This window comes from Balearica regulorum, chromosome 2 (assembly GCF_011004875.1).
Source record: "Balearica regulorum gibbericeps isolate bBalReg1 chromosome 2, bBalReg1.pri, whole genome shotgun sequence".
NCBI lineage: Eukaryota > Metazoa > Chordata > Aves > Gruiformes > Gruidae > Balearica > Balearica regulorum.
In genome coordinates this window covers 137884430-137897883 of record NC_046185.1, presented here as the reverse complement: position 1 = coordinate 137897883, position 13454 = coordinate 137884430, and the positions used below count along the sequence as shown (strand labels likewise).

At 42.3% G+C, this 13454-nt stretch overlaps 1 protein-coding gene across 1 annotated transcript; it reads left to right on the top strand.

The window, feature by feature from the left end:
• The first annotated feature begins 2771 nt into the window (after positions 1 to 2771).
• LOC104633104 (uncharacterized) lies at positions 2772 to 13454 on the top strand. The gene is made up of 5 exons (XM_075746095.1): positions 2772 to 3110; positions 7222 to 7317; positions 10405 to 10509; positions 11270 to 11365; positions 13001 to 13454. The coding sequence occupies exons 1-5, from the start codon at positions 2876 to 2878 to the stop codon at positions 13108 to 13110; spliced, it is 642 nt and encodes a 213-aa protein (XP_075602210.1). The 5' UTR covers positions 2772 to 2875; the 3' UTR covers positions 13111 to 13454.

Here is a 13454-nt window from a genome sequence, read left to right as displayed (position 1 = left end):
GTACAGGTAGCCAGTAGAGCAGAAGGATGTTGACACTGCTTCCTCTACTGTTCAAATAAGCAAAAAATGAGCCTGTGAATGTCCTAGTCCTAAAACTGCTTTATTTTTATTTTGAAACTAAGCATCAAATACAACTATTATGACATGAATGAATGAATGTGATTCTCTTTGTCTAACTCTAATTAGCAACTCCGTTAACTGCTGTCTTTTTTTATCAGGCTGTGCTTCTAAGGCTAAAGCGTGTCGGATGCCTGGAAGCATTTCTGTTTTCAGTGAGAACCTCTGTTAACATGACACAATCCCTTTAAAATGCAGACATGCACTCAGCAAATTTGATAAGCCTTGAGATGAATTTAGATGCACAAAGATGGTGAAGCAGTCTAATCCTTCCCTACAGAAGATAATGTTTAAACAAATTTATTTCATTCAATGAAACACCTGGGCAAGCTTATTTAATATAGTCTTTGCATTTAATTATCTCTGCTGAAGGGGCAGTCGCCATATTTCAAAATATGATTATTTTCTTTTGCATTAATTATTTTAAGATCCTCAAAGGAAACCTGGAGAGAAATAAAAAAAGGGGGGCTCTTAATTAACCTAAGCCACCAGAAGTCATCTTTTGGAATAGGGAAGCTGGGATATGGGACTGAAAATAAATAGTACTTTAAAAATCAGACTCTCTTCATGAATAATGAAGAATAGCTGTTAAAACCTGAAAAGAATTCTGTATGAATGAATTGTTGCTCAGCATTAATATCAGAAAGGCACATATTAAACTGCAGAAAAGACAAAAATAGAAAAATAATTCTGTGAAGAACTCACTAAGGTCAAAATTATTGACAGAAGTCAAGGAAGTGTAAAATTATGATATACCCAGAGAACAATACAACCCAGAGTCAGTGTCTCAGTTCTTTTCTTCTTTCCTTTTCCTCTCGTGCAGTTGGCATAAACAAAGCTATTCCTTTTGGGAAGAATTTATTCCCCAATATATTTCTGGCAAGCAATTTTGCCAAGAGTGCTCTCACTGCACAATCCAATTACCCTTGTACTTGCAAGAGGGAATATACTGTATACGAAAATAGGAGAGCCTGGAACTGCAATACAAACAGCGTTCAGATGTTTTTTTCCTAGATAGCAAATCTACAGACTATGGCAACTTACACATGAGTAATTAGATCACTGCTTTTTTTGCAGCGTCAGTACTACATGAAAGGATATTTGCAACATGGGTTTTGCACAGGATGAATGTAATTATATGTATCTATCATGTAAAAGTTGCTTTGGTTGCCTAGGTACAACCAAGAGGGTAATTGTGCCTGTTTTAGGCAATTATTTAATATTGCACTTCTAGGCTTGTCTTGTTTAATCATTTAACATGTTACTTTGCTCCTTGAAAGGCTAAATACAGTCTCCCAAAGATCACATTACATGTGCCTTAATCTTCACAAGAAGCCAGACAGCACCTCATACTATCAGTAACAGATTTGCCTTGTATTTCACTCCTAGGAACCGTATGTTCCACACTCTGAAGGTGTGAAAAGGGATCAAAGCCTGTTTTCCAACAGAAGTATTTTTGCCTTTTATCAAGCAATTACACAAATTTTAATTTCCAAAGTGAATTCAGTTACCAGATCATACTGCTTCCTTTAGGCAACAAATTAAGCTGGTTTATGCCACTGGCAAAACTAATTCGAAGTCAGATTTCTGTTGAAGATAGACTTGGTTTTTTCCTTAGTTTTTCAAAAGCCATGACATTTATTTCACTTTTCTGTAGACGCTTTATGTAGGTGTTTATATTATCATTTTATCGGTACTGGTCAATCAAACTTGTCTGCAAAAATTCCCTTGGGCTCAGTCTTGGCATTGCAAGTGTGTGCCTTCTCTGGGAAACATCTAAAATGATAGGAAGTACTTGTGAAAGATGGGAAATAAGGGAGGAAAAAAATGTTCTCTGATCATCTATGTTTGTGTTCTTGCAACTGAAGATATTTTCACAATTGAACTGAAATATATTGCTATTTTATTTGTCACAGAACTGTATTAAAGCTGGTCCCAGAGATGAGGCGGCAGCCACTCCCAGAGACAGCATGCTGGATGAGGTGGCAGCATGAAGCCCGTATTTCTCACGTTTTCCCGTCTGCAAAGTGGCAGTGAGTTCAGTATGTCAGTCTGCTCTCTCAAATCACCCTTAAATACTGCGTCATGATGCTCACATCTTATGGTGGCTTTAAAGATGAAAGCGAATAGAAGTTAGAGATTCTGGCGGGTCTTGAAGAGGGAGGTCAGTCAGTTCCACGGCAGGAGCGGTGCCATGCTGGAAACAGGCGGAAGGGCTAACAGGCAGCGTGGCCCATTGGCCCATGGCTAGGCTTCCTGCTAAGGTGGTCTCCTTGACCTGCGTGAGGCTTACCCCTGATAAATGAGAAATGACTGCCTAGTGGCTGGTCCACTGCCGGCGGTGGGCTCTGGGCCAGGCTGCGGCCCGCAGCCCCCCGGGCCCGGTTAATTTCAGCCACTGTGGCCGAGGCCCGCGGGCGCCCCTAGCAGCCTGACAGGAGGTCGGTGCCGGCAGCACCGGCCCTGCCCGCGCAGGGGGAACCCGCTGGTCGTCACCGACCCCCGGGTGGGGCTCCCACCCGCCGTAACACGCCGCAGGGGGTGGCGAGACGAGGCGGGGAAGGGGGGGAGGCTGGTGCTGGCGTGGGGGTGAGGAGGAGGAGGAGTGGAAAAGAACCGAGAGGGGAAAAGCGAGGGGGGCGTGAAGGAGCGGGGGGTGAAAGGGGAGTGAGCAGAGAGGAGGCAGCCGCGGGGAGCGGAGCGGGACGGCGGCGAGCTGCCCGAGCCAGCGGCTGCCGGCGGGCGAGGCGTCCGAGCCATGGCGCGGGGGGACGGCGTCTGCCGGGGGGTGCCCGGGCTGCTGCTCTGGCTGGCGCTCTGCGGGCTGTGGCGCGGCGGCGAGGCTGGCGCCCTACCCTCCCGCGGGGCGGCTCTGCCCTTCGGCGCGGGCCCGCCGGCGGCCTGCAGCCCGCGCTGCCAGCACGGCGGGCTCTGCCTCGGCAACGGCACCTGCCTCTGCTCCAAGGGCTACGAGGGCGAGCTCTGCCAGCACGGTAACGGCCCGGCCTCGCACCGCGGGAGGGGCGCTCGGCGGTGTCAGTTGGGGGGGGAAGGCGCCGGGTCCGTCGGCGAGGAGCCGCCGCGGGGCGATGGCGGGCGGGGAGAGGCCGCTCCGCGCCTCGCGTCGCCGCGGGGAAAGGTGAGAAGCAGCGCGGTCAGGGCCGCGCCCGGCCCCAGGCCGCCCGGAGAGCTCTGCGGCGGGGCGCCCTGCCGTGCGTCGCCTGCCCGCGGCTGTGGGGAAGTACGTGACCGTCCGTGGGGACGTGTCTTGGCCTGACCAGCGCTGGGCACAAGTACCGGTGTGCGACCGCTCGGAGCTGTCCGCCTTCTTGCAAGTAATCCCGCCGGGAAGGTCTGAGGAGCTCGGGTCTGGGTGTGGTATGAGGCGGTGGTGGTTAGGTGCCTGGGAGGATGCGAGCAAGGTGGGGTGGAAGAAGAGGGGTAGAGACACCCAGTTTCTGGTGAGGCGAGGCAATGACAGCAAACTGATAGGGCACAGCCAAGAGCCAGCTCCTTTATGAAAACACTCGTGGAGGTGAGTAGACCTCGCTATCAAAAACAGCCATATTGTCAGTAGGTTGCATTTTACCATTTGAACATTGGGTAAACGTCCACTTACTGGATAGGCTTCTGCATCGGCTTGCTTTTGTCATTTTCCCTGTGCATGTTTAAATACTTGCCTGAGTAAGGAGTGGTGCTTTTAGAGGCTTGACAGCTTTCTGAGCCTGACCCGCAGAACTGTTCGTACATCCCGTTTCCACGGTGGGAGGCGTAAAGCTAGGGTGAACTGAAGTCTGTTCCTGTTGGTTGCCCAGGGAGACGAACTACTTTTGGAAATATCACCCAATATGCAAAAGTAAGCACTGGCAAGAAGAGTTTCAGTTTAAACCCTGTTTAATGTAACCTGCCCAATTGCTAATTCCTTTCTTCAAAAGTTTAACTACAGAGCATTGTGGCTAATAATTGCTAAATAACACTCCATATCAGGAGGAGTTCTTTTGCCTAACATCTTGTCCTGTCTGAAGAGGTAATATGATTTATACAGTATTTGTTTTAGTTCTCAGTTCCTTTCATCTAAAATGGGATTATTTTTTTTAAACTCTGAAATGGGATGCCAAAAATTTCATTCAGCACCATAATCATTCATGGAGCGTTGTTCTATTTGGAAGCTAAGGCTAACAGGTGGTGACAACTGATGTATAGCTAATGCATTGCATAGTGGGGATGAATAACTATGCAGTATGCACTGTTCCAACCAACCATTGGATCCTAGACAGTTTTGGGTTTGGAGAAGGTGTGAAATATTGTCAGAGATGTAGATCCATTTACGAACTAGAGAGGTGAATTGTCTGGTATTGTTAAGGGAAGCACTGAATGCTTGCTCCGATAAAGTCATCAATGCAGAAAAAAATTGAGTAGATGAAGTTTCATCTCTTACTCTGTCAAGAAGACTCACTGAGATAAGTTAACTTTCTCCTCTTCCCTCTCATCAGAAACATGCAAATGAAGGGTGGGGGAAGTCTGACTGGGCGAGAGGGGGGTGTTTTCCAATTTTGCACTGTGCTTTTTACTTAAAGTGTCATGTTCTTGAAGTAGTGGTGTAAAAAAAAGTATTTGTGATGCCTCTAGCCTTTTCTGGATATTGAGAGGTTCAGAGGCAGGGGGGGCAGGGACACCCTCCACTAGACCAGGTTGCCCAAAGCCCCATCCAACCTGGCCTTGAACGCTTCCTGGGATGGGGCAGCCACAACCTCTCTGGGCAACCTGTTCCAGTGCCTCACCACCCTCATCATGAAAAAATTCTTCTTAATTAAGAAAAGGTGAAGTGAATTTTGTTACAGTTGAAGGCAGTTTGGACAAAGTTATATTTGCCCTTGTTTTAAGTAGGTGATCTTCAAACTTACTTAAATTTGTGGTTAGAAGCTAAATGGATCTAATTATATACACAGATGCTGTGTTCAATATAGGTTTTGGAATACCCTAGCCTGTGGGATTGCAAAACATGGATATAATAGAGGGAAAAAGTTGGGCAAGACTTTTTGTAGGACTGTTTCTCTCTAGTTGGGTGGGTTGCTTAGCAAAGAGTCTTTCCTGCTTACCTTTCTTGCCCAGAGTGGGATTGCAATGACACGTGAGTCAAGCATAGAGCAGTTCTGGTGGACTCAGCTGTCAACCTGTGAGCAGTCCTAAGAGGTCTCTGAACACAGTGTCTGTAAAATACTTCAGGGTGCTTTCAGCATAACCTTTGGTGAGGCCACTGGTAGCATGTTGTGCTGTGAAGCTGCAGGTCAGATCCCTCCCATTCACTGGAGGGGTCTTGCTTATTCTCAAAAATCTGAGAGGAGTTGCAGATGTTTTGGCAAAGGGCAAAACAAGCATAAGGAAGCGAAGTATAGATTGGTGTAGATTTCAGGACAATATTTAATTCTTTCACGCAGCCCCTGCCCTTTATTGAAATTCCTGCTTTATAAAAGGTATGTGCCTGATAGAGAGTCTTTCTTCAGCTCTTCCCTATAAATAGATGTTTTGCATGGGAAAGTATCCAGCAGTCCAAATGGTAAAAGTTAACAGATGAGAACAGTGGAATAGGATCATGGTACTGCATAATACACACAGCTAACCTTTTGGGATCTCATTACTATTCTCTTGTTTTGCTTTTTATTTTCCTTATTGCATGCCAGTGCTTCCCACTTGCAATGCTTTCTTCATGCAAGTGGTATCAAATTTAAGTATTAGATCTTCACAGCAAGGCTGCTCTCTGTTTATGTGACTTCAGTGACGTTCAGATACTGCTGCCATATTAGTATTTTTAGCATAAATAGGTAAACTTTATAAAACTATGTGAAATAACACAGAAATACAGTTTTTCTTAAACCGAGAGCTCTTGTAAGGCATTTCCAATTAACTGAAAGCATCTGGTAAAACAGTTATGCAGACCTGAGTGTTGAATGCTTCTTTCATACATGTCTGTGTCCTTTATCTGCATGCAAATACTCGTTTTGCAGATACTAATGTGAAAAATCCTCTATTCTTCAGATGAATTGCTTGAGAATGCAGTAAGTATATGAGGGCAAAGTCGATGTGCTATTCACTGCTCATGTTTTCCCTTTTCTTCCCTGTGTTTCAGACTTCTCACTCATCCAGTCAAAGGATAAAGCAATGTAATGTAGAGAACTCATCTCACACCTGCAGTTAATTCAGATGAGACTCTCTGAAACACATGGGTTTCTAAAATCTCTGTGTGAATAAACAAATGTTTTCTCAGACACCAGGGCTGATTCAGGAATGATTTATGACTTGCAAGGGGGGCTATGTGATAAGTAATTTATTTTCAGTCTGACTGGATTTACCCAGAATTTAGCAAAATGATGATTTTTATTTGTGCCTTATCCAACTTGTCCAAGCTGTCAGAAATGAAAAAGTTGCAGAATCTGTGATGATCATAGATGCTTTTCTCCTCACAGATAATTGCAGTTATGAAAAAAGTTATATTTATCTCAGATGATTTCTAAACAAACACTGTACATTTCAGAAAGGTCTCTGAGAGGCCAACTGAGGCAAAAAAAGAGGGTGGAGGAGAAGGAAGTGCGGAGTTATTTCTGGAGACGTTTTAGAAAATAGGCATGATGAAATGAGCACGTAGTTTTTCTGGAAGCGGTATGTAGGAATCCAGTAAAGAGTTAAGTCTGATATTACATCTTAAGAATCAGAAGGTGCACTGAAGCTGCAGCATTTTTTATTAAATTATTTCTTCTTATAACCTCTTTTCTCACCTGTCATTTCTTGCCTTCAATTATCAAAATATTCTTTGGCAGTCCAGCTGTGTTCCTTTGTTCCTTTTCAATATGGCTCCCTCTGTCTAGGGTCCAAAAGCTTCCTTCGTTTTGAGTGATTAAAAGCTTAAAATGGTGGAGTGCGCTCTGTGCAGGGAAACTATTTCACCTGATTGGCAATGTGGGATGGTAGGGCAAATATATCTGAGGAAATGTGAAGACAAAACTGAGTGCTCAGAGACTAAAATAATGCAAATTTCTTATGTATGTAAATAGTAATTTTTGGTAAGCTTCTCCAGTATTTATCCAAGCTTTGTTGTCTGTTTTACAGCAACATGTTATCCAAAATGCAAAAATGGTGGGGAGTGCCTCAGACCTGGAAAATGCAGATGTCCACCTGGCTATGGGGGTAGATACTGTCATAAAGGTGAGTAAAACCCAAACAAGTGATAGCTTGGAAAGACAAGAAGTTTGAAAACAGACAAAATTAATTCAGGACTCCTCAAATCCAGGATCTAATGCACTTTGAAATAATGACCTTAATTCCTTAGACCTCTGACCTTACTGTCAAAAAACGCATGGCTTAGAGGATGTGCGTGCTTGCAGGAGAATGGAGCAGAGTATATGTACTGAAATGTGTTGTAAGACTCTGAGAGAATTTTGTCCCTTGGAAAATACCTTCTTTATGTGTTACGTAAATATTCTGTTTAGCTCTATGACAGACTCTTCCTAAAAATTTAATGAGATGACTTGTATAGATACATATTTCTGCATTAGGTAGTAGAAACTTTTATGTAGTATCTGCAAAATGGTAATATTGAGGGCAAGTTGCCAAAGATATGCATGGCAGTGTATTGTTGATAGGTAATGGGATGTGGCAGAGATGAGGAGTAGCAAAGACCAATTGTTACAGTTTTGTAAAGCCTATTGAATCTATGCATGAATTGGAAAAGGCAATCCAAGAAAACATTGTTAGGTTGTTATGAACTGATGAGACTACTGATAACTTGAGTTCTGGGATAAAAGGGGAAGCAAACTTGAAATAGTTGGAGGGGAAAATGATGACTCGTAGGCAGGATATCCCCAGAGAGCTAAGGAAAAGAAAGCATTGTTTTCCTTTCAGAAGAAAAGCCTCAACCTGGCATTTGAAAAGTTTCTGCAAGTTTTTTGAACAGATGCTGATAAATTAGTTGGGCAGTCATCGCTGTGCTGAGAACTTAATAAGCATTCTGTCTGACTGTGGTCACAGCAGCTAGCAACACCTCACAGGATTCTCTATTTATGCTGGATGTTTATTCTGTGGGCATTTTCTTTTACTACCTTCAAATGTGAAATAGCTACAGGCATTTACTTGGAGTGTAACCTAATTGGTACTTGGGGAAGGAACTCGGCTAGCTTCTGCAGCTCTCTGGAATCTTGTTGTTGGGTTGTCTGGGGTGGGTTTTTTTTGTTTTATTTTTTAATAAAGCTGTGTTTGGTATTTTATGAAGCAAGCATGACCTGAGTGTACCTAACATGGTAATATCTGTCTAAGTTTGCAGAAGCTTAAACTGTAGCTCGAGGATGTTAACTAGACTGAATGGGAATTCACCTGCTAGTGATAGTAATTTGATATCAAAATTGCTAACATTATAGAGGAATAAGAAAGATGAGGAAGTGTCTTCTAATGAAGATCTGTATAGCACAGTGCTGTTGTGTAATGCGTTGCGAAATAACTATTCATTTTTAGTAGATACAACAGTGTTGACAGCAATGAGGTAAACTGGAGCATGGTCAGCATCATTTTCCAGCAAAAGGAATTTATTTTTTTTTTTCAATTTCTTCAAAGCCAACTGAAAATGTAGATTTGTGGGGTCTGTAAATAATGGGGAACTTCACCTTCTCAGAAGACCCTAAATTAGAAGTAAGGTGAGAGGTACTATTTAAATAGGAAAAGCAGAATGAGGATTCAGTTTATGCTAATACTACAGTTTAGACTTGGATTTGTATCTAGATAAAAGTCCTACTTGTATTTGTTAACATGTTTTCGCTGTAAGGCAAGGGATGTGCTTGTGTTCACCTTTAAGGTGGAGTACTGTGTCATATGGAGCCTGGATATACAAACTTGCATTGCGGTGCAATGTGCTGTTACAGAATCACAGAATGGTTGAGGTTGGGACCTCTGGAGGTTGCCTTGTCCAACCCCCCTGCTCAAGCAGGGCCACCTGGAGCCGGTTGCCAAGGACCATGTCCAGACAGCTTTTGAGTATCTCCAAGGATGGAGACTCCACAGCTTTCCTGGGCAACTTGTGCCAGTGCTTAGTCACCCTCACAGTGAAGCCATGCTGACTATTCCTGATGATTTTCTTGTCCTTAGTGTGTCTGGAAGTGGTTTCCAGGATCAGCTGTTCCATTACCTTACCAGGGATTGAGGTGAGGCTGACTGGCCTGTAGTTCCCTGGGTCCTCCTTGCTTTTGTTGAAGACTGGAGTGACATTTGCTTTCCCGCAGTCTTCAGGCACTTCTCCCACTCACCACAGTCGATCAAATACAATCAATATTAAATACATTAACTTACACTGTGTGACAAAGAAATATGCAAACAAGCTTTGAAGAGCTTTTCTAACTGTGCCGGAGTTGACTTGTGTGTCCTTGCATGTTCAGCATTTGTGCCAAAAATCTGTTTGCTGAAATCATTCTCAAAATTTGTGGTAGAACAGAGATTTGGACTTTTTTGTACCAAGTATCAAGCAGATCCCAACTGTCCATCCATATAATGAAGGATAGTTGTTTCTCTTCAACCCAGTGAAGGTGTTGTATACACTTACATTCATGCTTGTGAAAGGATGCATTTGATTGTACAGAACAGTAATTATGCCAGATTTCAAAGATGACGAACACCACCGTTGATACCAATCATAGGTCCAGCATAAATAATGCTTCATTAATGAGACCTTCAGGGCTTTGACATGTACAACGATTCTGGAATAAGGAGGCTGCTTAGATAGTTGGTCTTTGGGAAGGTACCACTCAACTATAGTCATAGGCTCATTTGTCTAAGTAATATCCCCTTCTCATCTTCCTCTTGTTATGTGTAAGTCTTGTTAGGTAAGGAAATATGTGAATCCTTGACCATGTTACTGACTTACCAGCTGTGATTTGGCAAGATAGGTAAGAATATGCATGTTAGTATTTACAGTGGTGTAGCTGATGAACAGCTGGTTCACAGTTGGGGAGGGGAGGAGCTGTGCCATAGCGATAATCATGTTTGTTTGTTGGTACTCTCAGGGAAAATGATCAAGAAGCTTTTAAGCACATGCTTAATTTTAACTGCATTTTGAGTTGGCATTTGCAGACATGGTTCTGTCATCCTCACTCGCTCCTTATGGAACTGTGCCTCACTCTGAGTAGTTGAAATTTTAGTCTTTGCAGATGTGATAAAACAAGCAGTTGATGATAGACCAGCTGTTTAAAGATAATTATTTGAAGTCCTGTGCTGCTTCTGAAACCCATTGTGTATGCTGTTCTTCTGCAGTAAGCTGTGAAGGAGGCTGTCAAAATGGTGGGGAATGCATTTCTGTCAATGGAGTTGTGAAGTGCCTTTGTGCTTCTGGCTGGACAGGATCAAGATGCCAAGAAGGTGGGTATCTACATTTACGTGCTTTAATTGTACCACAGGCGACTTAAATGCCAACAGTCCCTAAGGCCTGTAAACAAGTCCTGATGGCAGCCTGATGAGAGGGCACTGGAAACAGAAATAATTTGCTAGATACATCATTGGGGTAGTCTCAGGTTTTTATCACTCTATTCTCGAGAACAGAATTCTTGCTCATTTTGTTTGTACAAAAAGCAATATACAACCCCCAAACCAAATTAAACCCTGTCTTTCTCCTGGGAGACAAGTTTGAAGGAACTCTTCTCTCAGTTAAAATGCCTGTATTACTTTGCTATTAAATAAGGGTAATAAAGTGACATTATCATGGCATGGGTCATCCACAGTACCTTATGTATGTATATAATAAAAATATTTATATTGATTAAAAATATAACTGCAGTAACAAAAACATTTTAAAAGAGGCTAATAACTATGAAAAGGTCATTGTCATTGCTGTAGAAATGAAGGACTTGCATTATTAGTATATACTCACATAAAATAGTGTCACATTCTTTTGCAGTACATCTATTAACATTTAAACCAAAATTCTTAACACAGTACTTAACGTATTTTTTTCCATTTCCATGGTCCTGGAAATGCCTTTAGTTATACCAGTTGAGTATCTGGCCTGGAAGAAAATGTGTTTTGCCACTTTGATTTGTATCATCCTGAATCTTTCATTCTGTCAGAATTCTTCTATATAAGTTTTATAAATCCTGCTGACTTACCCGTTCTTTTCTTCTAGCAATTTGTCCTCAAGGTTGTCGGAATAATGGAGCTTGTGTGGCTCCTGGGATCTGTAGCTGTCCAGCTGGATGGGTCGGTGGAGCATGTCACTTAGGTAAATGACTTCTGACATTTTTCGTTTATCCTTTTCTCTACTTGTTGGATTTACCAATATAGCGTTCAAATCTTCAGTGCTAAGACTTGAATAGCTAAGATAAAAGCTGCTGGGAAAGTATCTTAGAATAGTAGATGAGAGCTGCTTCTGCATACCGGGGATCTTACAAGTATGCCTAAGGAATAGATGGCTTTTCAGTTTGGTCAGAAAGACAGAACTTTTCCACCGTAAGTAAATTCAGATTCAGATTTTGGTTGTCACCAAATTCATTACTTGGTATGTCTTGTCAGTATTTTTGAAATATTTTCTGTAAACTGAGACCCCAGTGTAAAGAACTGAAAATGGCTGTTACAGAAACACTATCACTACTCATGTGGGTTAGAAACTTCATTAAATTTTCTGGACGGGGAAGATGATTGAAACTTGCTTCTCACTTTGAGCATAAGTCAGCAGAATCAACTCCAGGTACTCTTAAAAGAGTAAGAGGAAGCCAGCTGTAATCAGGTTTAGTACTGACTGACATTCTTGCTGAACAACCACCTGCATTTTCCCAAATTTTGATTCACAAAAGCAGATGATGATTATAAAAATTTTAATCTACCCTTCTCTGGCAGGACCTTGTATGCTCATAACAGCACTGCCCTGATGCTAAAGGCAATAATCCTGACACTATCAAAGGAAAGTTTTTTTTTGTTTACTCTCTGGGAAACTGAGAGAAAGCTTATTTAAGCATTGCTTTTGAACTTGGTATTGTAGGTACAAAGTGTCTGGATTAAGTTCTCTACATTTGAAAGTTTTGTGTGGGTGTGGGAACCCAAATCAGCTAGTGTTAGTTCTTCTGTAATATATATGGTCAAGCAAACATTAACAAATACTACTTTAACATTCCCATTTGACCAGTGAAATGCTTATCCTTTGTATTCATCAGTGTATTGAGACAGAGGGTGATATTCAAAGGTAAGAATGGGAGATGCAGAGAACTTAGAAACTGCTTAGCTCTATTCCCTGTACCAGCCGTAATGGTGGAAGTGTTCAGGTTCTTAATGTCAAAATAATGACTGTTCCCAAACTAACTAGATCTGTATCCAGTTTCACTTCTGTTGGTACAGATGCTCGTAAGCGAATTAGAGGCCCTGGCTTGTTACCTGAACTGATGTGTAGCTAGGGGACAGCTAAAGCTGTGCCCACTCAGTCTTCCTCTGCCCTTCTCTTGGGGGAGTGGGGGAACAGAAGGGCAGTGTGTGAGCATCAGCTGGTACATGGCAACTGTTTTCTCATGGATGTGGATCCAAGAACTGGCTTGAGTAAGTTTCAGTAGGAATTTTTATTGTTCCCTCACTTTCATGGAGGCATCCATCTTAGAAATAGCCTGTGCCTTAAAGAACAACAGAAATGATAGTATTTTAAAAGGGGAATGGAGCATGAATAAGACTAGACGTACTGTGGCTGTATTCCAGTGAAGGCCACAATGCCATAAATTGAAAGGCATTGCTTTTCAGTTCTTCCATTATGCTTTTATTTATACTGTCCCGGTGCAGTCACCGGGGAACAATTCTGCTAGCACAGTGAGACAAAGAAGAAAAATGAGCCTGTGTTGTGCTAAAGACATGCTATGTATGTGGTGTCTCATTTCAGCTGTATGTAAACTACCTTGTCAACATGGAGGAAAATGCATAGCTCCAAACGTGTGCAGATGTCGACTGCCGTACTCTGGTCTACAGTGTACAAAGAAAAGGAAGGAATGAAGCAACTTCAGCAAAGAAGCTCATGTAGCTTCTTCAGCAACTTCAGCTTCATGTAGCTCTTCATACAGAGATGAAGTCTGCAGCAGTGGGGGACCTTAAAAAAAACATGGTAACTAAATGATTTCAGATAGCTTTTTGTCTTCAGTATATTAAATAAATGCTTTTCTGCATGAAAGAAAAGTATTGCTGATTGTAACAAAGGTGTTTTAAGTATTCAAGTGTGTGTAGTGTATGGCACGTTTTCTTCTGTTCTTTTTTCTTCATAAGCAGAAGTATCATGTCTTGGTTGATAGAGCTGACCTTGAAATAAAATCTACTCTTCAAATAAAGTACTTCAGAATAGA